The following is a 22,599-nucleotide window of genomic DNA, read 5'->3' as shown; positions in this document are numbered from 1 at the left end:
TTTTTAAATTTATATTACAACAGTTTTATTTGACACCTAAACTATCAGTATACTTATTACAAATAATTTATGAACTCTGTTCATTCTACTTATTTCGCCTTATGCATTTTTCTTTTATTCATGCATTCATTACTATTGGCAGGATTGGCTTAATGAGAGACCAAAAAGTTCTGGTAAACACAGAGAAAAATGCATGAAATTGTTTCGCTGACTATTCAGTAAAACTTTCTTCAAACTTGAGGCGAATCTTGATAAATATACATATGAGAGTTAGGAAAGAAACGCCAGAAACTAGTTGACCTAGGAGCGAACTTCCATTGGTATGCGAACTGTCTTGTCATGAACTAGATTCATTGCATATTCGGGCTTACTCATCTCTAATTCGGGCGAACTGGCGTTCCAACAAACGCATCTGAAGACTGCAATCCATACATTCATGAAAAATAAAAGAGAGACACACATCTGATTACACGGATGTGTTGAGTTCGTTAGAACGAGAATTCGTCCGAACACGTATCCAGCGTAACCGTGGGTTAAAAAGAAAAGCACATGAAATATTGAGACTGTCCTCTCTCAGCGGGACAGTATTTCGAAACATCTCGACACTTTCGGTCAGCACGTAATAGCTTGTCGACTGTGCAGCATGGAAGTTCCCCAAATTAAATTTCTGACTACTTCACCACGCCCCGCGTTATTTATCGCAGGATTTTCTTCTCGTTTTTCCCGGACGCTGTCGTCTTAAAGCAAGATCCACGAATGAAATTACACACGGTCGCCGCAAAATGTTGTCGACGTTCGTCAACGGAATCAAAAGTTATTGCCTGATCGGCAAGATCGTTCGCAGCGTGAAAGAAAACATGATTCCGTGATGGCGCACGCGTGTGCTTCCGGGATTACGTCGAGGCCGTACCTACGTGGAGCTTACAACCGGAATCCAATTTCATCCACGTTGCTACGCTTCTTGAACAATAAACGTGCACGAAGCCGGTCAACTTAACAATTTCGCTAATAAATTAAAGTATACAAAATATCCGTATCGCTATTCATATGACGTCATGAACGGCACAAAGTAGAATTGAGCTTATATGTTAATTGATTAAATTTCGTTAAATTGATTAAAATATGTTAATTGATTAAATTGATCGAATTTTTTTCGGAATGTCTGCTTATATACTGCTTTCAAAAATAGTGCAATTAGCATTTCTTATTGTATATTATATTTATTACATACATTTATATTACATGTAATAATATACATAATATATAAATACAATTAACTGGCATATTTTATAAGCTTGATAATAAAGAAATATCCACATGAATATTAATATATCTACTATATTTTACAAAAATAAAAATATTGGAATCTAAGAATGAAACACTTACAGGATTATTCAAAAGTACATAAATAAATCATACAGTTTAATTGTATTTCATTTCGCAAAAGTACAAATCTTACTGGATATTCAAGACTTCATTTTTTAAGGCTTCCAATATTGTATAAATTACACAGTTATTATTTTATTAAACGTATAGCAATAATTTGAATGGATTTAATGGATGTTAACGAACGATGACATTTTAAGAAATTATATTCGTATCGAAGCCGTACCGCAAGATCGTAACGAAGATCCAATATCACTTGCTCGCGATGCTTCTTAGTGTACGCTAAACACAGTTAGACGGAAGAAGCCAGCTAGAATCACCTATTAGAGTCACGAGTGTCAACGCAGGGTGAGTAACGGCAAAACCGATTACTATAATTCCTGCCTATCGTCACATATTTCGATTAGATGCCAATAGGAGATACCGACTGACGCGTTTCCATAAACGTGCAACAGATTAAACGCCGTCGTTCAAATATTAAATATAATTTTATTTTAAGATATTTGCATTTCGGTATTATCTGTGAAATATTTTCATCCATTTCAATGAAGACTAATAATTCAAATAATACAACTTTGGCTCAGTTTCGGGGTTATACCATTTTATATCCCTTATCCCATATCTAACAAGGATATAACGGGTGAAACTTTGGTAAACATTTCTTCACTCGACGATCTGGCGATTACATGATCCTTATTACGAAGCTAGGATAAAAGAGATGCAGATTCAATTTACAGTTTCTTCAATGGATCCTGCATAGCCCAGGAGACCAATATATATTATTTATTTCCATGCATTTCTAAGACGTTGGATGCTCTCTAACTACGTATATCTACACATTCCATAATAAAATACAGATTTGATGTACATAAAAAATAAATACCTTTTTATTGCTTGCTCTCATTGCCATGATTATATATTTTTTAGATTTTACTTAAGATTTTACTTGTAGAGTTTATTTAAAAGAACGGCACATAGTGTCTCGATTCTAACAATCTCTGTTAAATGAATGAATGAAGAACATATCCCAAACTGTACATCCAATGTGTTTCATGCACTGTGTTGAGACAGTTAAAGTAAATACAAGTGAATAAATGATTTTTCTAATTGAAAAACTACACCTCCCTCATGTAAAAAATGATTAGGTAATATATTAAGGTGGTGACAGCGATAACGGGATTACATGGTGATGTGAAAAAACAAACGCCTCTGGCTAAAATCGTCCAGGAGGGAGTTCACGAATCAGTGAGCAACCGATAAATAATGCGCCCGTGGTTAAATTCCATTCGTTTGCATGTCGTGATTAATATCCAGCGGCGGAGAATGTCACGCGTTTGCAGTTAACCAACGGATAATCGGGCCGACTCTGACGCTCGCCAAAAAAGCGTCGATTAATATAACCTATTTGCGCAATTAGCGTCGACCATAATCGAAATTTCAATCGAGTTTGGAAATCGATATGACGTTATGCTCGAACGAACTAACAAGCTTCATCGTTTGCCTCCGGAATATTCTGGTGGACCTCTGCATTCATTGCAATTAATACCGCGTTGTCGATGAACTGAAAGTTTGAAAAGTCCTTCATTTTCATTGCGTTGGCTATATGCTTCGTTAAATTGTACTCATCACATCGACTAATTTAAGCTATACATATAGTACTATTCGATGTTAAATTTTGGAAACTGCTTGCAAAATGGTGAATTAAATATTTGCAAAAATAGTACATAGTTTGTTAGATAAATAAAGTAAAAAAATAGGTTGATTATTTAAAAAAAAGAAAGGAGAACAATACAATAATTTATCTAAATATGTAGATACTATAAGAAACGTATATCGTTGCTTCTCTGTGGTAATCGAAAAGCTCATCCTGCTTCACTTATAAGACGTTCCGAGTAGATACGCAATCTCGTTACGGTGATCGTTGAGGATAGATTTTTCCCCCGTATCCTTTGTACCTATTCTCGTGAGATACGTAGGTTGAAGGTTACGCAGGAAATAAGATACGCGAGGAAGGGAACACGAGGGACTAATCCTATTTCCAGTTGGTCTTCTGAAGGGAGAGATATCATTCTTCCTAAAAAAAAAATGTCTCGATCTTCAACCATGATTATTTAAGGACCTTCATTTCCTTTTTACGAAATATTTGATTAAATAGTTTACTTTTTGGCATACGTAATGTTTCTACAAGACGAATCATTGTTTTAGTATTAAATCAAGTACTGTACAATTAAATATAATGTGTCACAATTATGAGCCAAATTAATAATCTTATTATCGTTGTTCACTTATTCCCTTGTTTTATCTTTTATATTTTATCTTATGCCTAACAAATAATTTTCCGAAGCACAGATCTCGTTGGTCGCACAGGTCACGTCGATTCATTTCCACAGAAAATTAAAACTAAATTAAGAATAATGCATTTTTCGTAATTTAAGACTCAATAATTATTAGACAACGTTTCGTTACTATAAATCGATACTCACTTCTTTTTAAATTCACCGCCAAAGGAAAAGAAAGGAAACAAAAAATAAAAAAAGAAGGCGAAACGTTCGTCTGCAACAAAATTGAAAATTAAAATTTATGATTGCATTAAGCAGCTTAAGCGCAAGACCGGCTGCGCCCACGGGGCTAGAAACTTTCGAAACAATGGCAAACGGCTAACTGGGTGTGAGTAATTACACGGTCAACCTATTTTCTTCCGCATCCTTTTTCCTTTTCCTGTCAACGTTAGCCTGTTCCACGAACGTCTAGTCTGGTCTCTGTGGCTGCAGCCCCGACATGCATTTTTCTTTTTAACCCAACCACCAGGAATTTTGATACGGTTAGTATCACGGTGGCATAGTTTTGTATTAATCTTTTTTCTTACCTCGTGATAAACTTCTTGCTGTTGTTGCTTATGAATTTTCAAATATTTTTTGGAAATTAGAATAAAGCAAAAGATTAAATACATTGGCAATCTTCTGTAACAAGACGCAGTTTTATAAGGAAAATCGAGATAATGTTTATAACACAATAGTTATACCACAAATTCAACTTGTTCACTAAATATAGGTGTACGCTGTTCGAAAGACGTATAGAGTAAAATTCTTAGATATCCGCCATGACCAATGCCTTTCGATGCATATCAAGTTCATCTTACAACTTGCATCGTTAGTGTACCTCCCGTACAGCTTCTGGTTGATCCAGATGCATCATCCCACCGCAGTTATCCAGTTTATTACAGCTTGAGAGATCACGAGTTTGTTGGAAACTTCTGACAGCTCCACGAATTAATGAGCCCAGCTCAAAGATTCACCTAATTCTGCATAACGAATTCTATTTTCATTTTCCACAATTTCTTTCTATGGATTGTGAATATGCTTTCTGTAAATAAAATCGTGATTGCCTTTAAAGGTCACATCAATATTGAATCATTGATCAATACAACTGATTCGTTTAGATCTTGAGTGAATAAAAAAATTTTATATCAATTCTTTGACATTATTCTAATATCTAAAGTTTAAAGCAATTTTTACGTTCTCTAAATGCATTTTCTCTATTTTTTTTATGTCAATTCTTACGTAATTATGATAAACCAGTGGTTTTGATTCGACAAATGCAACTATACATAAAACATGAAACACAGTGCATTGTCTTAGGATAATCTTTTTTCTTGCTCTTTTTCCTGCTTTCCAATTCATACCACGAGATAAAAGAATTCAGTTCGACCGAATTTCCATTTATACAGGATAGATACATTTAAGGCTTTATTGAATCGGACAGATACACTATTTTCCGGAAACTGTAAACGGTAATATTGGAAGGTCAACTACTAAAACTTTCCGATTTCAATTCTGTCAGTTTTCACTTCCTAATGGACTCGCTTTTTTCACCATTGCGTTTTAAATTTTTTAAACGAAATTGGCTCCGTTGGGAAATAAATCACAGTGATAGTAATAGACTTTTCGTTATATTTATAGCTCCAATCTTTCATCTAAGCTGTAATATGAGAATTATAAATCTGCCTCTACGTGACTTTCTGAATATAACTACGCTCCTTTTATAAAAAATACGAAGAACTAAATTTATATGTATGAAAGTAATTTCTTGTATGACTGGAGATTAACACTATATAGTTCTTCTAGTATTGACTGACAACACTTCACTAATCGAAAAATACCTTTTAACAAAATAATAAAACTGAGAGCAATTTTTCCTCGGAAGTCCAAAAATTTTTATTATTCAAAAATGTCAACCACTTGTATTTGAATCTGATTGACGGATATGCATGACAATTCTGTCAAGAACAGTTCATCTGAAAACCGTTTGAAATCATTGCTATGAAATGCTTACACAGACACGTGTCCTCAATATTAATAGAGTACTTTAATTTTAAATAAAAATTATTTCCTTAAATGAAAACAAATGAAACGGATTTTTCATTCCACTTGCATTCTGGTATTCAAGAATATTTCATTAACTCGCATTTAGAAACGGAACATTGGTCCAATTGAAAAATGCGCTATTGATTTATTGCAACGCGACGACGTAGAAAACGCGTAATCTTCAACTACTCAAGTATTTCGTTAGAATCACGATGAGAGAGAGAGAGAGAGAGAGAGAGAATATCGTTTCTTGTTTATGCGACAACGGTTGCATAATATTTGTAATATTTACCTGCGGACCTATCGATTTTTCGATACAATATAAGCAACGCTAAGCCTGGAACGCATTGTGCAGTTATATCGGTATTAACCTCCTACTAAGAGGAGAATGAACAAATATTGTCTTCATCCGGAATCCTGGCTTTAGATATAAGTCCAAGCCAGTATTAAAATGGCAGTATTAAATATTACATACTCTTGTATAAAAAAATTGGAGGAAAATAAAATGAGACAAGTATACTTTAAATACAGAAAAAATATATGTGATTTATATGTAACAATTTATGATACAAGATATTTTCAATTATTTTAGAAAAAAATATTTAACTTCTAAGTTAAAGTATATGTTTTAACAGAAACGTTGGTGGAAATGTTATCTGTGACCGTTGTCCGGATCAGCACAATTCTTTCCCTTGTAGATCTGCGTGCAACATGAATTAAATCGTGTCAGGTCAAAGATCAATACTTTCATGCTTGGAAAGAAACAACAGATCAATCGGTTCGCCTGACATGCTGTCCCTTCACGCTATCTCCTCTGTCACTGATTTAATCCATGATTTCATATGAATTACTGTATGATTTGAAGACAGCAGAAAGTAGATTTATGTGTTTATAAAGATTGTTCTAATCTAATGTGCGAATATTGACTGGTTTATTTGAAGATTATAAAATTTCGTTATTGTCGTTATTAAAAACGATTTCGAATTGAAGTAGTCACATCCTTTATCTATTTCGTATCATTTAAAGGTATATTTATCGAACAATCACGCAGACCACGAACGTAACTGCGAAGTGAAATCGAAATAATAAGAATGCAATCTGAAAGCAGTCAGTAATTACTCCTTTTACAACGCGTCACGTTGCGCGTCGTCACACGTCGCGTGCGTCCCTTAATTTTTATGACTTCTATATCCCTTAAGAACTAATATTTCTATAGTTTTATATTTTCTATCATTTTTTATTCTTCAATACTTTTAATAGAATAATAATTTTTATAATTTCTCTGTCTCTTGAGAATTATTATTTCTTTAATCTATGGAATGGATAGACATAGGAAATGCTTAAGGCGATCTTAAAAATAAGTAACGACTCTGAATACTAACCATAGGTTTATTTAGATTCATCTAAAATTACCAATATAACTGAAAAGAAAACTTGATTTTTACGTTTTACAACGCGTCACGTTGCGCGTCGTCTCGTGTCGCATATTACATCAATGCTTAACGATATGAGCTTTAATTAATGCATCAGCGCGCGGGAACACATGGGCGCACGTTTAATGGCCCTCCCTGATTCAATGTTGCTAGCCTAAGAAATCCTGCTGAGCCCGATCTGATTGCGGATACGACGCACGGGAAATTACAATAATGAATTTCGTTATCACCATAACGTTTAAACATGGATTTCAATTGTCTTACAATTGTAAGAATAGTTTTCATTAACAAGCTAATCGAACGGATTTCACATCCATCGTATTTTATGATAGTTCAACGGAATTTGGAGATTGTTTTACAAGATGTGAAAATGTCGACATGTTCGTTCAGATTAATTGCAGGAAAATAAAAAAATTGTGTTGATGAAATACTTATTATATTTCCTCTCATTCTATTTTTGTTACGATTATAATTGGCAATTAATGTCGAACAGTCGTATTAATTAAAGTACGGAGGAAGTGTTAATTGCACATATCCTTCGTTAGTTCTACACATCATTGCATGATATATTTCTCACGAAACACAGCTTATTATTTTCACAATGTAATCATTCAATTTACAAACTCTCTGTGCGGTACTTAATTGCGACATTTTTCATGGTTTTCGTTACTTTCCATTCATTTGACACACATAAACAAGATGAATCAAATGTATTAAATATGAAATACATTGATTCGATACCAAAATAGACCAACATCTCGTGGATCTTTCTGACGAAGTTCTTGTTTCATTTGACAGGAACTTAATTTTTCGACAGCATTACGTTTTTAGCACCATGGAAACTGTGTCAGCGGTGGCTCGGTACGAGCACGTCTCGTACTAAGCCACGGCAATCCGTTTGCTCCTATTTTGCAGATAACTGTGGCGGCGACGGCGGTAGCGGCATGAACGCACGAGACTGGTTTCGAAGTGCCCATTTCGCAAAGTGTGTCGCGCGATCTCGAACGATTCATCTAGATCGCGGTCGACAATATTATCAAACTTTGTCTACGCAACTCTAGTGTGATACAAAAAAAGGGTAAAGGACACATAAAGGACAAATAGACACTAGTGACAATATAGTACACGTAGTATGAGTGTATGGACAAAAGTGTAAACAGTTGCTTGACGTGTGAACAGTGAAAAACGATGGTAGCGTAAAAGATGGACATGGAGATCGACAACGTGCACAGTGTTTCGAATTCCCGTATCATCACCGAGACATTCGTTAAACCGTCGCGAATGTTTCTTCTTGGTCCATTCTAATCTCGTTTACGTTACAATTCGCACGATACACAAGATGAATCGTGAGGAGGGCCATCCTAAAAATCGCATCGGATCTTAGAATCATAAAGAACATCTGCTGCTTCGAGAAACGTAAACTTGATGAAAATGGACTCGACGAAGCTGGGTGGGCCAGCCCCAACCAGCCCAAGGGCTCACTCGCCGGTTTTACCAGCTTTCGGCGCCACTCCGACGGAGACCAACATCGATTACATAATCGGAGATTACATGGAGAGACTCGGCACAAGGTTGAACACGTTGGAGAAGGAACTAAGGTACGCCTGGAGAGCGTTGGATCTCCTCAGCCAGGAGTACATCAAGATGTGGGAAAGGCTAGAAAAACTCGAGGGTCTTCTTTATGAACAACAAACAGTGATTAGTCAATTGATCGAGTTCTATACAAGCAGCGGGACACATAGTGAGACTACGAACGTCGTAGAGGAGGCACTAGTGAATCAGCCGAGCTCCGTCAGCGAGATAGACGCCATCGCAAAGAGCATAGAAGCTACGATGGGCATCGAGGAGACGAACGCGATCAGGGAGAAGTTGACCCAACAGGAGATCGCGAGGATGCACGGTCTTACGCAGGACAGTTCAACTGCTGCCGCGGTCGTTACTGATATGCACAGAAACGTGAGGAACCTGGACGCTCTGGAGACTCTAGCCGAGGAGACCAACGTTGATGAAGCGTTTTACAGGAGTCTGAACAATGCGTACCGGGAAGATTTGATCTGCGGCGACACGTCCAGGCCAACGTCGCAGCTGGGAATGATTTGGGAGGAGGCCGAGGACGAGGATGGGAACGGAAAGAAGGAGATGGATATGTTCGACACGGGGAAGAAGGATACGAACATTTTCGAGAAGACTGCGACTAAAGAGAAGGCACTCGAAGAGTTGACCAAGGAATTGACAAAGCCGACGAAAGAGGAAATTCAAGAAGCGATTACAAAAAAGGAAGATGAAGCTGACGAGGACGAGGGCGAAGTGTTCAGCGCGGCTGATTACAAAAGCTATCGGGGGAACACGCCTTGCGTCAGCGAGCAAGACCTGGCTCAGCTCTCCAGGCTTAGCTCCATCGATCAGGTGGCTTTGGAGAACCTACACGAAATAGACAGGTTAACGAATAAATTTGCAAAAGATTCGCAGGATTTGATAGAGCTACAGTCGAAATTAATGGAGTCTCCGAAGAGGCAGTACAGTACCGAGGCCGAGGCGAAGTTAGCGGAAGAGGCGAGCAGCATAGACGAGCAGCTAAGAAAAATCTATGCTGAAACGGACGTTGATAGTTGGACATTTTCAAAGAGTCCAGGATCTACCGGTAGATCTATCTCCAGAGTTAGCACTGACAGTGGTCTGGCTACCGACGGCGACTTCACGACTAGGTCAATTTCCCCAAGACTGAGTTCTACGTCCAGAACGAACCTGGATTCCATCTCAAGTACCTATACTTCATCCAGGTTAGGTAGTTACACCTCGACCGTGCGCGAAAAAAGTCCAGACCCCGTGATCCAGTTGCCGATTGACGTTGGCAATTTAGTCAAGGGATATGCGGAAAACAAAGAACTGACTGATTTGATGGTGGAAAGTTTCGCGGCTGTCACCTGTGCTTCGCCCACGATTTTCAGCACCACTACTGACAAAGTGCCGTCTCCTACTCATTCGGCGGGAAGCGTTCACAGTGTCCACAGCGTACACAGCGTGCAGAGTCTTCGAACCAGGCAGGATGGCTATTTCGGTAGCGCCGCACGATTAAATCTCGAGTTCCAAGAAAGCAGAACACCGCCGAGTCCTTCACCTAGTTCTCCACCACCACCAGCTCCTCGAGACAACGCGGAACCGTTCCTGATGCCAGGGTCCGATCAGAGGGAGATGGAATCGAAACGAGTTCAGAGTCCCACGTTCCTGAGGAGCACGGAAAAGCTGGTATCTTTGGAACAGGGACGCCTGAGTCCACGAACTCCGCATTCACCTAAATCGCCGCGAGTCTCGCCCAAACACGCCGTGAAACCGAGCGTGGCAAACATCGTGGCGGCGAAATCTGATTCCGGCCTATCTTCTATGAGCGGATGGAGCAGCCTGGACAAATCACCGAGCTCCCCGAAGAGTACTATCAGCAAAATGCTTACATCGTACTCGATGGACCACGCCAGATCGACTTTAATCCCGAGTACGACTACCGTCAAATTAGCCAGTCCAATTCCACCTCTCATGGAGACAAGCGCGTCCATCATCACGCAAGAACCACTTTACGATACCCCAGAGGGCAGAGACGCTTTCGCTAGCACAACCGCAGTCACGTTTGCCGTCACCAGCCACTCGTATGTCATCGCTATGAACCATTTGTCCGGTTACGCGTCTATAAAAACGCCCAGCACGAAGGAAGAGTACAACTTTGTGTCCTTGCCAGCTGCGATCGCGACCACCTGTCAGAGTCCGAAGAAAAGACGCCAACAAACACTACAGCATACGTACGATACAGTGCCACCTGGAACTTCGATCGATTACGTGTACAGATCGGAACAACCGGCGATTTACTCCGTGGCCGGCAGCAATCGACAACAGGCGATCACGAGTGTGTACACGAGTAGCGCTGGGGGCTATGGACCGAAAACCACCACATCCGCTTATTATCCCGACGTGATGGATCAGTACAACAGCTACCAGGAGAATTATGCCGGTGTGCAGTACACCGAGTCGGGTGCGATAACGCACACTAAGAAACCGTTGAGGAGTGTATATACGACAGACGGAATGACGAATCACGAAGGTTACAAAGCCGCAATGTATCGCACAATGTTCCCCACGGGTAATATAACCGATGCCTTGTCGTATTACCCGACCAGCGCTAATTTACCGCGCACCGAAACGAACGAAACTTCGTGGTTGAATTCGATGGAGGACCAGATACCTCACGACTCGACGTCCTCCAGCATCAGATCCTTAACCTCCGACGGTAGTTACTCTCAAAGTCCGTATACTGACAGGAGGTATCCTCAGCCGCCGGCATATCAGGCTCATCATCAGTATCACCACACGTACGCGAACCAGAGTTACTCTCAATCTTATCAGCAGCAATATCAACCGTACAGTCAAAGACTGACCAGCACAGAAAGCGCACAACTGACCGATGCGTATCAGAGGCAGCGGCAAAGGGAACATCAGTATATGCAAGATCATGAAACCACGAGGTTACTAGGAATCGAACAAACGCAACATCAACCGAGTGAATACTACGACGCCTCCAGCGTTATAGTGTCGCAATCAGGATACATAAGCATTGCGAGCAACTTGAAGGATCATGAGATAGAGAATGCGAAAGCTGGCAAGAAAATCAGACGGGGTTCTTCCCTGAAGAACGCGATGAGCTCGATGAGTAATTGGTTGCCCGACTTGCATCTCAGTAAAAGACACAGGAGTCACTCGTTGCCCGGCGGCGTAAGGAGGGAAGATCTGGACATGACCCAGGAGCAACAGCAACAGCAGCAGCAGCAACAGAGACTTCCAGCGGAAGCAGCCATGGTCAGAGGCCGTGGCAGGGGTCAAACCGCCAGAAAAAAGAAGAAGCATATCCTGGTGTCGACTGTGTCCGGAATTCTACAGAAAGCCAAGAGGCGAAGCCATCAGTCTCAATCCTTATCCGATCCAGAGCAATCCGAAACTGAATGGAGCAGTGGCAGGCAAAGTGGCCTGTCTGAGGACGAGGATAGCGTGATGTCTGACGTGAATCAAGAGCCTCCATTCTTTGCTAAAATGAAAACGTCCAGTACGAAACGCAAACAAGCATCGCAGCCTGTTCAACAACAGCAACAACCAACGACACAGACGCTGATCTCACAACAAAAAGAATATATACAACAGCAGCAACAGCAGCAGCAGCAGCAACAACAACAACAACAGCAGCAACAGCAGCAACAGCAGCAGCAGCAGCAGCAACAACAACAACAACCCCAGCAGCAGCAGCAGCAGCAACAACAGCAACAACAGCAGCAGCAGCAGCAGCAGCAGCAAGTCCTTCAGCAACAGATTCAGCAACACCAAGAACAGTTGCAGCAACAGGCTCTCCAAGATGGTTGGGGTAAAGAAAAGGAACAAAAGAAAGAGACAGAGCACGAAGTTTTTGACCAAATCGGTGCTTTCGACGAGGAAACATCAGGTAAGAGTACTGGTTCCGGTTCTGGTGGTTCTTCCATATTCCAAACCATTGGTGATCTGAAACGATGCACAGGCAGTTCTGATGAAGCACCCAACGAGAAAGCTCCGAAGCTCCCGCCGGTGACTATAATGGGCGGTGCAAGCATGGAATTCGCGGTGTCTAGAGCATTGGGCAAATATCGGCAGAGACAATCGTCGACGGTGTCCGATGATCTTCCCCCTAGTGAGGATGGTAATGAGAAGAAGTCCGACGAGGGTAGTGTCCAACCATTGGAGGCTAGTTTCGAATATCCAGAAGATATGTCGGAAAAGAGCGAGAAAAGCGAGAAATCTAGTAGCACCAGGCTTCCGGAACTGGTGACCAGTATATCGGAGGAGGCTCCACCCTCGGAAGGTAGCCCATCAGCGTCAAGCACGAGGGGACAAACGTCCGGAAGTCGATTCCTCCCGCGACATCAACAATCCTTGGAGATTCCTTGGACAGGATCGAGGCCGGGAGAGTTGGACGAAGACAACCGGAGTACACATTCCTATCGTAGCACCTCAAGAGTTTCCTCCAGGAGGCAAAGCACGGAGGATTCGATCGACTCCGAGGACGAATGGTATCGGTACGAATTGAGAAAGTTGGAGGAACTCGAAAGACAGTCGCAGGTAGAAGTAGAAATGGGCGAGGCTTTGGTGGAAGAACCTGAGGAGTCTGATCATTACAAACCTGACGAGGTGGTGAAGGAAAAGATGTCGTTTGTACTAAAAGAATTGAAGCTAAAAGCTGGGATGACTAAAGATCAGATAAGCGATAAAGAAGAAGTACGAAGCAAGGTGAACGGTACGAAGGAGCGAGACAGGTATCGTGACGAAAAACCGATTCCAAAACGAAAATCCGCAGAGAGTATAGAGGTAGTGTTTGCAAGGGTAACCGATTATCATACTTGGGCACATGAGGAAGACGCTAAGAAGGAAAAAGAGAAACCTATGGAGGAGGGTTCTTCCGGCGAGACTTCTGGACCCGACAGTCCCGTACAATCTATGGACGAGGAGGAAGAGGAGTTGCCGAAGGACACGGACGAACAAACGTCAAGGTGCAGCTCCAGCGGTTCGACGTTCCGTCAGGGAGAGAAGATTCATCCGGGCTCGGAATCGATTTCTCGCGAAGGTAGCGTAAGTGTACCGGCTAGCGAGGTGTCGGTTAGTATCCCGGGTGCCTGGGACTCAGAGAGCACTGTCCTTGAAGGCCTCGAACGCGATGGAGCTGGTAGTGCCGAGACAGCAACGACAGCCACCATCAGCTTACCGAAGATCAAAATCGATTCGTCGTCCTGCGGTAGCTCCGACACGACGCTAAAGGACGGCCAGGTGAGTCCCGGACCACCCGGGTCCAAGTGGAAACTCCTGAAAACGTTGAAAGAACGAAAAGCTGAAGAAAAACTTAAGGAGGTCGAGGAGGCAGCCAAGGAGTCTACGATTTCTCAGGGATCCACGGCAGTGAGTATCATGATCAAGTGAGGACACGAAAATCTTTGTAAGGCGTACTCGAGATTCGGGGGTTGGGTCAAATCGTAGGTTTAAGTATTATAATCAGTGATTTACAAGATTACATATGTCGTTCATTGATGTCTGTTTGACAGTAATTATCGACTTGGGTGCTCTCTTTATGCAGGATGTTAATTACTATACTGGAAATAATTTATACGCTTTATTAATTTATTATAAATACATAGTTCACTTTAATCGATTAAAATTACACAGATTGTAAAAAATCGTACAAGATTTATTTTTGTATAAAGAATTTTCAAGGTATATTTATTTATTCGTATATAATACCGTTTTTATAATAAAAAAGATTGTTTATGAGATAGCAAATTAGATAAGCTTCAATAGATTTTCTATACTTTATTATTTCTTGACCTTAACGATATTAACATCTTGCATAGTGGCAAACAAAAAGTCGAGTGGCGTAAGTGTAAAACCCATCTTCCGTTTATTTTCTATTTGTCTAACTAGAAAGCACAAGTCAATAATGAAGGAAACCAGATACAACGTATGATGCTTTTAACTCCTTAAGAACGTCCACGAATGAGCTTATATCACTCGACGCCTTCGACACGATCCTTTCATTAAATCCATCTTTTAACGATTCGATAGCGCGCATACTACTGTTTCTTATACAAAGTCATTTTCACCATCGAGTATCGAGTACGTTGTACGCGTACAATGAACTGTAAAGCGGTGAGAAGTCTACGAATTTGAGCACGATTTCGCGCGATTCATATACTACGTTGCCATTCGCGTGTCACAACTCGTCTAGTCAATACTATCGTCTACGATGCATGCTAGTACGATAAAAAACGGAAGTGAAGCTTTGCCAGGCGCGGGCGTAGCGCCCCTGCCTATGTGGTTCGTCTTTCGTCACTCGCAAATGATGTGGCGACTGTGACCGAAGGACGACGTACGGAACCAAGTCACAAACCCTCGATATATAAGTAAAACATAATGGTACTAGTCAATTCAAAAAGTGTGACGTCACTAACGCTTGGCCAAGCAATATATCCATTAGGGGATGAAGGAATACACGATTAAGGGTAATCGTGATCGACGATCCGATCGATTTCGAGGCCGCTGGTTAGAATTGAAAATTCAAGTGGATAAAAATGTCAAGTAACAATTCTTTAAAACTTAAGAATTTATTTGTAATCTATGCTGGTGAGGTACGCAATGATTATTGTGGTCATATAATTAAGTTCTATCTCTAACGGTTATTTATTTATTAATTTGAAATCAAGAGAAAATTCATATTAAGTTAAGTGCTTTTAAATGACCAAAAAAAGGTAACGCTTTTATCTACTCGCGTGTCCTCGATCACACGAACACCTCTTACACGCGACGAAACGCGTCTATTATACTAGTGAAGACGAGGGCTAACAGTTAATTATACATAGATAATAGAATTAATTAGATGGTGCTTTAATAATCGATACGCTTTAAGAGTAGTATTATTAGAAGCCGTGTGCCTGCGCGGTCTATTGACGAGTGAGTAATCGCGGGATTAAGTATTATTTCGGTCAATTAAAGTTTCCTACAAATGACAATGCCGGGAAACGATGGTCTTTCACAGACTCGTGTAAAAGAAACGGTCAATCTCGATTTAATCGTTTTCTCGTGGTTTTTCCGAGATGGTAAGTACACTGATACGCAACATAATTAACCCCGTAAACATTATGGTACAACCACTTAAAGGGGTTGAACACAGTTAATAAAGTAGCACGCAATGAAACTCAATTGTGTGTATTTATACTTAAGGGAAGATTAGAGCATGCAGTAAACAGTTCTCGAAACGGATACTCATCGCGTTTATTGTTGCAACTATAAAACCGAGTTGTAGGGCTCAAATCCAATTCATTAATATACCTAGAGTAACTAGCTTAATCGTAATAATCGATCATCGAATGTAGCGTTTAAGAATACATGTACTTCTAAATACATACTCACATGCACACTCGTTCACAAACATCTTCTCTCATCAACTTGCACGCTGTAGATTTAATAGTATACGATAACTACTTAACTCGGGACTACTCGTACTATTTCTTCCGACTTGAATTAATTTAAATTTCCGAACACACAAACCGTGCAACTTTTGGGGATAGTTCGTGAAAGCGGAACGAACGGAATTAAATGGAAGGTAGAGAATGCATGGGAGAATAAAGAAATCGCGCAGGCACGGACGGGGAAAATTTCATTAATCGTGAACATCGAATTCAATCGCTTCCGGATAAGGTACGAAAAGAGATAATCGGTTCACTGAACCATCAGTAATATTTTGTTTTGATGAAGTACAAAAGTAGTTGACCATCTTAAATTTTAACTTTTAAGATAAGTCTTTTGCAAGAGCAATGACACGTTAAAATTAACGATATCACCTGGCAAATGGAAATTTGAAGCATTATAAGATTCTTTATTTAACTTGCTTAATATGTAATTATTTGTCTAACATTTAAGAAGTGTATTAAATCACTTTTGTCAACGTGTAGATATCACGGGGAACACGATGATGATTTAATCCATCGGTCGATCCGAGGACCACTAGAAAGCATCATTCAACATAATTTCAATAGATTCGGGACTTTAATTCGGGAATTGGCCTCGACGCTTTTTTAATTAATATACCGACCAATTTGGACGACGCCGAAAACCAATTAACTGATTCGCGGTGCGTTCAAACTGGATATTCTCTTCGCGGGGTAACCTGAGAACGCGTATTTTGTCTAAACAAATAATTAAGTCATAAAATAATTTAGACGAACGAGGTATTCTTTTTTTTTTATTACGTCTGTTAATTAAATTTATGGAGTATTACAAAGTAAACTCTTTTCTGTAGTAACATTTTTAAAGTCTTTATCAATATTTTAAATTTAAGAAGGAAATATTTATGAAATATTAATATAATAATTTGATTTTAATTAAACTATGAGTGATTTTTAAATAAATTATGTTTATCTCATAGAATAAAAAAGGTGATTAGAGAATTAATTTCGTTTTAATTTTGACAATGCATACTTCAAAGGAATTCCAAGGAATCAGCGATCATGTGCTGTTCAAAATAAGATGAAATAATAATTGTCTTTGATAAATCTCAGTACTAGTAGATACTAGCGTACATAATATTAATAGGTTACGTCTATTATAGTTGCCTTATTTCATTTGGTATTTAAATAAATTAGAAATTTTTCTAGTTTTTCTTTTCGCACGTCTCCTAAGCGTTGAAGTTGAATAATGACTAACTGAATCGATGGTAGAACTCGTAACGTGTTTATGCAATGACAAAACTAAGTTTCTGGATATGTTTCGCCCTTCATCATGCAAAGTTGAGTTTCTCGTCGCGTTGGTCACGTGTTCCCTGTATCCATGTTAGTTGGCTAAAATTTCCATTTCATCCAACGTGAAAATGGACATTGTAATCTCAAGATATTATGCGGACAAATACGTCATGCGATTTCTTCCATCCTATTCCTCTCTTAACCCATTATGAAACTCGATTGTAAAATTCTGTGAATATCGTTTCAACGAATTCGCGCTTTTATTAATTTAATGAAGTACAACGATATCATACTCGTATCTCTTAATCGATGATGCTCCGTAGACAAACAAGTTGCATCATTATCGGTTCTTTGTTATATTCAACAATTTGTGTGGTAGATAAGGCAAGTACTATCAAAATTTACACGATCAAAGCATGTCGTGCATCTCGCGACAGTCGTAACTAAACTAGTCTATGCTAAGTATATTGGCTGATTTTATGATAGAAGATAGATTAGTGTTGATAGATAAGCGATGTGATTCGTGAGGTTGTACTACCTGGGGCCAGAATTGCGCGATATATAATACAAGTAACATTTAATTAATTGCAAAATAGTGCGTAGTGTATGGTTAAAGAAAAATTAAAATAATGATTTCTATCTACAAAGATAACTGTTATGTACTCCATCAATATTTTAAATTTAAGAAGGAAATATTTATGAAATATTAATATAATAATTTGATTTTAATTAAACTATGAGTGATTTTTAAATAAATTATGTTTATCTCATAGAATAAAAAAGGTGATTAGAGAATTAATTTCGTTTTAATTTTGACAATGCATACTTCAAAGGAATTCCAAGGAATCAGCGATCATGTGCTGTTCAAAATAAGATGAAATAATAATTGTCTTTGATAAATCTCAGTACTAGTAGATACTAGCGTACATAATATTAATAGGTTACGTCTATTATAGTTGCCTTATTTCATTTGGTATTTAAATAAATTAGAAATTTTTCTAGTTTTTCTTTTCGCACGTCTCCTAAGCGTTGAAGTTGAATAATGACTAACTGAATCGATGGTAGAACTCGTAACGTGTTTATGCAATGACAAAACTAAGTTTCTGGATATGTTTCGCCCTTCATCATGCAAAGTTGAGTTTCTCGTCGCGTTGGTCACGTGTTCCCTGTATCCATGTTAGTTGGCTAAAATTTCCATTTCATCCAACGTGAAAATGGACATTGTAATCTCAAGATATTATGCGGACAAATACGTCATGCGATTTCTTCCATCCTATTCCTCTCTTAACCCATTATGAAACTCGATTGTAAAATTCTGTGAATATCGTTTCAACGAATTCGCGCTTTTATTAATTTAATGAAGTACAACGATATCATACTCGTATCTCTTAATCGATGATGCTCCGTAGACAAACAAGTTGCATCATTATCGGTTCTTTGTTATATTCAACAATTTGTGTGGTAGATAAGGCAAGTACTATCAAAATTTACACGATCAAAGCATGTCGTGCATCTCGCGACAGTCGTAACTAAACTAGTCTATGCTAAGTATATTGGCTGATTTTATGATAGAAGATAGATTAGTGTTGATAGATAAGCGATGTGATTCGTGAGGTTGTACTACCTGGGGCCAGAATTGCGCGATATATAATACAAGTAACATTTAATTAATTGCAAAATAGTGCGTAGTGTATGGTTAAAGAAAAATTAAAATAATGATTTCTATCTACAAAGATAACTGTTATGTACATAAAATGGAAGCTATAACACATGTTATTTCTTTCATAGTTGCACGTTTTATCTCAAATTGTATTTCACAGTTTTCTGTAGTACCTAATTTTGATTATCAGTTATTAAATAGAAAATGTCCATTGAAATTCGGAGTCGTTCCAATATATAAATCGGAAGAGATCGAATAGTAATCATAATAAAATTGCTTTATGGTCCAGGATATTTCTGAAAAGAGTTAATCGATATTCATCTGTACGGATTTAGTGGGATACATTCCTGATGATTCGTACGGTATCCTAAAAACGATTTCCAATAATAGAATTCAACGTTCCGTAACAACCGCCCGATTCTCGGCTCCATGGTCAGAAACAGCCCACAACGTAACGAGTTCACAAGATTAGGGTTCTTTTACATGAAGATACGTGTATTGCAATAATGCAGATTTCAATAGAAATTTGAAGAAAATACTCCACTAATATTCATAGCAGCCTTCTCGTCTTTTTTCACAAAGGGCAAAAGTAAAAAATACGGATTTGAAACGAATCTACCGATCCGTACAAATTATAAATCAAGGAAAGATAAATATATGATTAGTACTTTTCTCATTTTGTAGAAGTTGCTTTGTTATCGTAGATGCGCTACGTTTCATACAATTTTATAACGCTACGTACAAAATTCTAGTTTGATCTTTTAACATATTAAAACTTGGCTGACTTGAATAGTTTGAGTTTATACTTTACTTTAATTATAGTACAACATATATGTATCTTTTTGTGAAGGTCTTACGATAAAGGTAGTTCGCGTGCTAAGATTTAGCTCGTGTTCGTCGGACGCATACCATTTCGGTAATCTCGAAACGATCGATCGCGTTCCCGTGCACCGATTACTGTTCACCATGACACGAGTCCAGCAATAGTTTCATAATCGAACGGATAAACCGCAGACACGAACACGTATACATGTACGCGAAGTGACCGTGAATTCGTGTATCGGTGGACGAAACGATATGTTCCGATTAAAATCGTTCGAACTTCGAACGTGTATACGCACGCACATCAATACATTACACGTAGGTGAATACAAACAAAACAGACGTAACACATTCACGTCGTACACACGTCCAAAAAGTAATTATGCTTCCGTATCTAAAGACTTTGCAGACGTATAATACTCATAATTAAGCTAGCAGTTAATCGGTGTTAGTTCATTAGGGGTGATAACCGGGCTTGCATCTACTCGTCATCCGGAAATCGGTTCTCGAGGTAAAAGTAAACTCTCGTCGTGTCTCGTTTTGATAAGAGATACGATTATCCTTCTGTTTTCCTTATATATTTTAGTATTCATCAGTGGCCTGCGGATTTTATGCATTTATAGCAAATTGAGTACGTGAAAAACATGGAAAGTGCACGTCATGGATAAAGGTGCATAGCGCATCAACATAGCATAATGTGTAAAGAATTAAAGGACATTATTACTAAATACCATTTTTTTAGTTTGATGTCCTAGTCCTACGTGTTTCATTTTGCATAAAAATCCGCAGTCTATTGGTCAGATCAGATTATCGATTTCGAAATATGTAAATGTTCCAAAGGAAACGATACAAGACTAAGTTTACACTCGCAACATATCACGTGCAATTACAAAATTCGTTGTCTTACATTAACCAATTTGGACGCAAGGAATTTTGACATCGCATGTTATTTATCGCGAGTAAAAATTCGGCTTCACGCGAGGGTTTACCTTTAACGACGCGATCATAGCTCGGATCTGACCAGAAACAGCGCGTTATACTTAATTGGTCGGTCCAAGTCGAAGTGACGCGATGCGATGGCACGTATCGCGCTCGATCGACCAATCGATTCTTCCGGTACTTAATTGGCGAGTCCTGCTGGGCGACATCCTGGTCGTACAAGCCATCGGCCATCGGTGATGTCAATAGCAGCGAACAGTCGGGAAAATTTTTTCGAATCCCTCGTTTCGAAGCGAGGAACTCGTGGGGGGAAAAGAGAGATAATTGACGTTTCTACGTGTGTACCATAATTGGCAGTTACATTTTCCAAAAATCTAGTCTTGAAAAATGTTGGATATTCTTTTTATTTGTAATATAATATTAATAGAAGGAGTAGTTTGAATATTTATTAATTACCATTAAAAGTGTATCAATTTCCTTGTTTGAGAATCAAGTACCTTTTCAATGGATTTAAAAAAATTTATTCATTTAACTTTCAACAATACTTTGTTAAAACATATACTTACATAATATACAGCAGAAAACGAACGCGATAGTTCGTTTTATGGTGAACCATTCTTTCAGCTTAAACGTAATTTTCATTCTCCAACATGACCTCATGTCGTTATTCGTTATTTTTTTTCGAAAACTTGTCTTTAAAGATATTAAATTTATCTCAAGAAAACTTTCTCGAGTACGGGATTAAGATTACTTTGAAATTTCTCGCGGCGCTCACCGATTTAATAATAATTTCCATAAGAACTGAATTTTCCGTCGTGTCACGTCCCCGCTTTAAAGATCAATCTGTTGTAAGTCAACATATTTCCTCATTGAACGAGATTCAAGAACGCAAGTATTGGTAAATTTTCAATTAACTTCCATCGTCAGTCTTTCAATAACAAGTACATTTTCTGTAACACCGATGAGATGAATTATTTTCCGTCATGATTTTCCTTCGTACTTTATTTCTTTCTTGTCATTGTTCATTGTTGCGCTTTAAATCCGGGATAATAATGTTTTTTGATATTTTTTCATGAAAGATAATTACTTTTCTTGGCTGTTATTCCGTTATCCCTTGCATTTATAAAAAATATAAAACTCTCTATTACTTTTGTTACTTTAGAAAACTGTTTTTGTGCTTTATCAATTAATACACAAATGTTAAAGAAGACTTTAATCTCTTTCAACAATTTTTCTGATTATAAATTGGTTTGCGATACTAACACATGGGAAATAAAATTATCTCTCTATCGGGACGCTTTGAAAACGAGATCGAACTAACAAACGCCCGGACCAATTGTGTACCATTTCTCACTTTTATATGAAACGAGATTAAGGAGCAAATAGACTATGAAGAAAAAGATATTACAAATCGAGCGAAACAAGAGTTACTCGCGTCTAACGACATTAACTGTGTATATTTATATCGGACGACTCTAGCGATCCATGGATTCATATTATATCATGTATATTACGATATCATTCGGTCTAACACGCTCTTAGCCGTCTTTCCGGTCCACGATATGGCTGCAATTGTTCATAGATTTCTCTGAACGCTCTGACTTAGGATATTGAATGACATTCCATGAAGATTTGTAAAAACGAAATTAATGAAACTGAGAATCTGAAGGAAGCAAGTCTTTGCCCCTACATGAAATGGAAGCAAT

The 22,599-nt window shown here is 38.7% G+C and overlaps 1 protein-coding gene across 3 annotated transcripts in view; it reads left to right on the top strand.

Annotated features, from left to right (window-relative positions):
• unc-13 (protein unc13 homolog) overlaps window positions 1-22,599 on the top strand; it is a 176,140-nt gene that overhangs the window by 72,301 nt on the left and 81,240 nt on the right. For all 3 annotated transcript variants that reach the window (XM_026810690.1, XM_026810691.1, XM_026810692.1), the window contains one exon: window positions 8,099-14,140. In XM_026810690.1, the coding sequence (XP_026666491.1) occupies window positions 8,609-14,140 (5,532 nt within the window). In that variant the 5' untranslated portion in view covers window positions 8,099-8,608. The remainder of the gene's footprint in view (window positions 1-8,098; window positions 14,141-22,599) is intronic.

Source organism: Ceratina calcarata, unplaced genomic scaffold, assembly GCF_001652005.2.
Source record: "Ceratina calcarata isolate Rehan_Ccalc_2016 unplaced genomic scaffold, ASM165200v1 scaffold168, whole genome shotgun sequence".
Taxonomy (NCBI): Eukaryota; Metazoa; Arthropoda; class Insecta; order Hymenoptera; family Apidae; genus Ceratina; species Ceratina calcarata.
This window is presented reverse-complemented; position numbering and strand designations above follow the sequence as displayed.